The sequence below is a fragment of the Phalaenopsis equestris genome, unplaced genomic scaffold (genome assembly GCF_001263595.1).
Source record: "Phalaenopsis equestris unplaced genomic scaffold, ASM126359v1 Scaffold000090, whole genome shotgun sequence".
NCBI classification, from domain to species: Eukaryota; Viridiplantae; Streptophyta; class Magnoliopsida; order Asparagales; family Orchidaceae; genus Phalaenopsis; species Phalaenopsis equestris.
In genome coordinates, this window is record NW_018164532.1 from 448,599 (window position 1) to 451,804 (window position 3,206).

The following is a 3,206-nucleotide window of genomic DNA, read 5'->3' on the forward strand; positions in this document are numbered from 1 at the left end:
GCGAAGGCCCTTTGTCTACCTTATGATATGTCCCTATTGGCATGGGCCATGCATGTTGGTGCACTACTGATGTATTTGATTCAATAATATATTTAAATTATGCATATATATATATATATATATATATATACATATGAAGTTTTATAGAGTCTTAAATGGATGTTTTTTTTTTTAAATAGAATAAGCTCTAGACAATTTAATGTGATGAGAGGTGTTTGGAAGACTTTCAAATTTTGATTAAGCAAAATGTTCTAGTCTTCTATTTCACTTTCTACTTGATCATGCTTCTCTAAAAGCCCTGATTGATATATAATCTATTACATAATATCTATATTTGTAGTATGATGGTACTGATGAATCATGTTATGGCATTGACTGGTCATGCAAGTCATGAGATTTCAAATTCAATGTCATTATCTTATATCTTTAACATATATTAAAGTCCTAAAAAGAGAAGAATTATATATTCCTACGTTTGATTCGGTCATGACTAATGAGAGAATATTTTTATGGATTTCTTTAAAAGTCTACCAATGACCTAAAATAATAAAAACTACGTGTTGTTGAGACGGATTTATGATCAAAAAGGTTGGTCTTCATGGAGTTTCATTAAGATAAGTAGATACTTAGGTACCTTTTAGACTCTTGTGATGAATCATCTAGAATAATAGCTTGCTTTTAAACCTATTTAAATCGCTCTAAATCATGATCAATAGTATATTATGATGAGTGCAACATTTTATTTTTTAAAAAAAATCAAATTGGGGTCAAAAATAGTAAAATTAATCAGTCAAGATAATTCAAGATTTTGAAAGACAACAGACTTTAAACACTAGCTAGAACTTTACAAGAGAGTTAATGCCTAAGAAACCAAGCCTTTAATGCTATATGATGAGATCCCTCGAATTGAATAACATATTACTAGGCCAAGAGGTCAATATGAAGAAATATTAGTTTAGTCTAGAACAAAAGTAGTTGTTTGCCCTCCAAATAAGAATCCAAACTAATTAACAATTAGCAACTAATAAAATTGCCCTTCCATGCTCATCACTCCTAAATAATAAAGGATAAAAAATAAAGGCATGGTTTTAAAAAGTTGGACTGAACATCAAACTGGAAGAAATAAAAGTTCAATGTTGATTGGTTCAATTAGGTTGGATCGGATGACATAATAACTATAAATATTAAATAAAAATGTTCTAAATTATAAAATAATGATGTGGGAATGGAAAATATAAAAAAAAAAGAATAAACTAAAAACAATTAAGAATTTTGTCAGGATCTCAAAGGCAGCAAAGCTCTGTAACACGAGCTTATGCAAAAGCAGCGCTCCTACGCCATAATGCATCGCCCTCACGCCGCTTGAGATCACACAAAATTGGTTGTACCGCATGGCTGATCAGTGGTCCCACAGGTTCTAGGCTGCTCAAAATCAAAATGGACACTTTTCTATGATTCAGACTAGACTGATCAATAGTTCGCAATTGAATTGGTCGATCAGATCGGCTTGATCCGATCCTCTAGAGCAAGGCTATAATAGTAACTTCAAGTTAAATCATAGCAAATGATAGAATGGGAGACGTGGTAAAAACTAAAAAAACAGAGCAAGGTCCACTTTTCCCCATCGGAGTAATATTGAAACCCACCCACAAGGACCACTCTCTCTCTCTCTCTCTCTCTCTCTCTCTCTCTCTCTCTCTCTCTCTCTCTCTGAGGCCTCAGCCAGATATAAAGCCTCCATCTGAATTAAAGAATCCCTCAACCTAGCCAATTCCATATCCTTCGACATTCACTCATATAGGCATTGATAGAGAGAGAGAGAGAGAGAGGGAGAGAGAGAGAGAGTATGTGAAGTATGTGGAGAGACAAAGTCTGTCCTGCACTGATAGCTACAATGCATGATAGCTAGTTATATAAAGAAGAAAGCAGAGCAAGCAGAGACCACAGAGTTCCCAAAGTGATCATCAATCTAGAGAGAGAAACATGGTAGTTAGCAGTATACAGCAGCTCTGTTATCTGACTATTATCTCTTAGCTCTCCTTCCTTCTCCCTTCCCCTCCCCAAAAACCTTAAAAACAACCAAAAAATGAACGACAGAAAACCCCAATCTTTCCTGACCATTGACTCCTTCTCCCAACTCCCCTTCATCAGCCGCCCTCCGCCGCCGCAGCCTAAAGCTCCCAACTTCCGTCTCTTCGGCTTCAACTTTTCCTCCACCGCCACCGACCATTCTCTGTCCGCCGCCGACGCCGCCGCCGCCGACACCGCCGGAAAGAAATTCGAATGCCATTACTGCTGCCGTAACTTCCCCACCTCCCAAGCTCTCGGAGGTCACCAGAACGCCCACAAGCTGGAGCGCCAAAAGGCGAAGCGGGCCCACATGCTCGGCCTGATTGGCTCCCACAGTTTTGGATCGGCGGCGGCGGCGGCAACTAGCCGCCTCCCTTTCAGTCATCCTGCGTCTCGGTTCTACTCACCTTGGAATATGGCGCCGCCGCCTTCTGGGAAGAGTGTTTATAAGGATGGTGTGAGCCTTGATCTCCATTTGTAATTTGTTATTTTCAAAACTGCATGGATCCGTTCCTGCAATTAATTTTCTCAACATGTTTTATGAGAATGCCCCCCGACTATTTTTTCTAGGCATAATTAGTAATTGCACAGACAGAATAAGAAACATTGCTATTTAAAAATCAAGTTTTTATGCAAATTAGATAACTTTTTAAACTACAAAACTCATATTTTTACTCACCCGTGTCACCATCAAATCATTGTAAATCTTAAAGAAAATGAAAAATAAAGATTAGGCTTTTGTCACAACCTTCGATATTTGAGTAGCAATGTTTTGGTAATTTAGAGGTGATGGTCAGACACCGATAGTTGATAAATAAGCAACGATAGAAGTGTGAGGGTGGCATGGCGGCCAATATCAGAAATTGACGGACATATAATGACGATACTAATCTGATAATGACAATCGGGAAATAACGAAAATCTAAAAATGAATGAGCGGTGACTATTGAGCGTTGGTAGTTGTCAAGAATAATCATCAACGTCAGTCATTGGGCAGAACTTAAGAGCTTTAGATCCCCGAGAATCTTCTGATTTTAAGTCTATCCCCCTTTTGATGTAAGGAATGATGCTCAATCAATGTTCTATGAGAACAACATTTTGGTTATTGTTGGCTATGTTTTTACTGTCATTGGTGA

The 3,206-nt window shown here is 37.8% G+C and overlaps 1 protein-coding gene across 1 annotated transcript; it reads left to right on the top strand.

Annotated features, from left to right (window-relative positions):
* Positions 1–1,776: 1,776 nt before the first annotated feature.
* On the top strand, positions 1,777–2,551 carry LOC110020060 (zinc finger protein 8-like). Its single transcript, XM_020718034.1, has one exon. The coding sequence runs from the start codon at positions 2,087–2,089 to the stop codon at positions 2,549–2,551; it is 465 nt and encodes a 154-aa protein (XP_020573693.1). The 5' UTR covers positions 1,777–2,086.
* Positions 2,552–3,206: the final 655 nt, after the last annotated feature.

Bases quoted from the DNA above. Each gene is read 5' to 3' on its own strand.
- LOC110020060 (XM_020718034.1), top strand. From the start codon at position 2,087: ATGAACGACAGAAAACCCCAATCTTTCCTGACCATTGACTCCTTCTCC.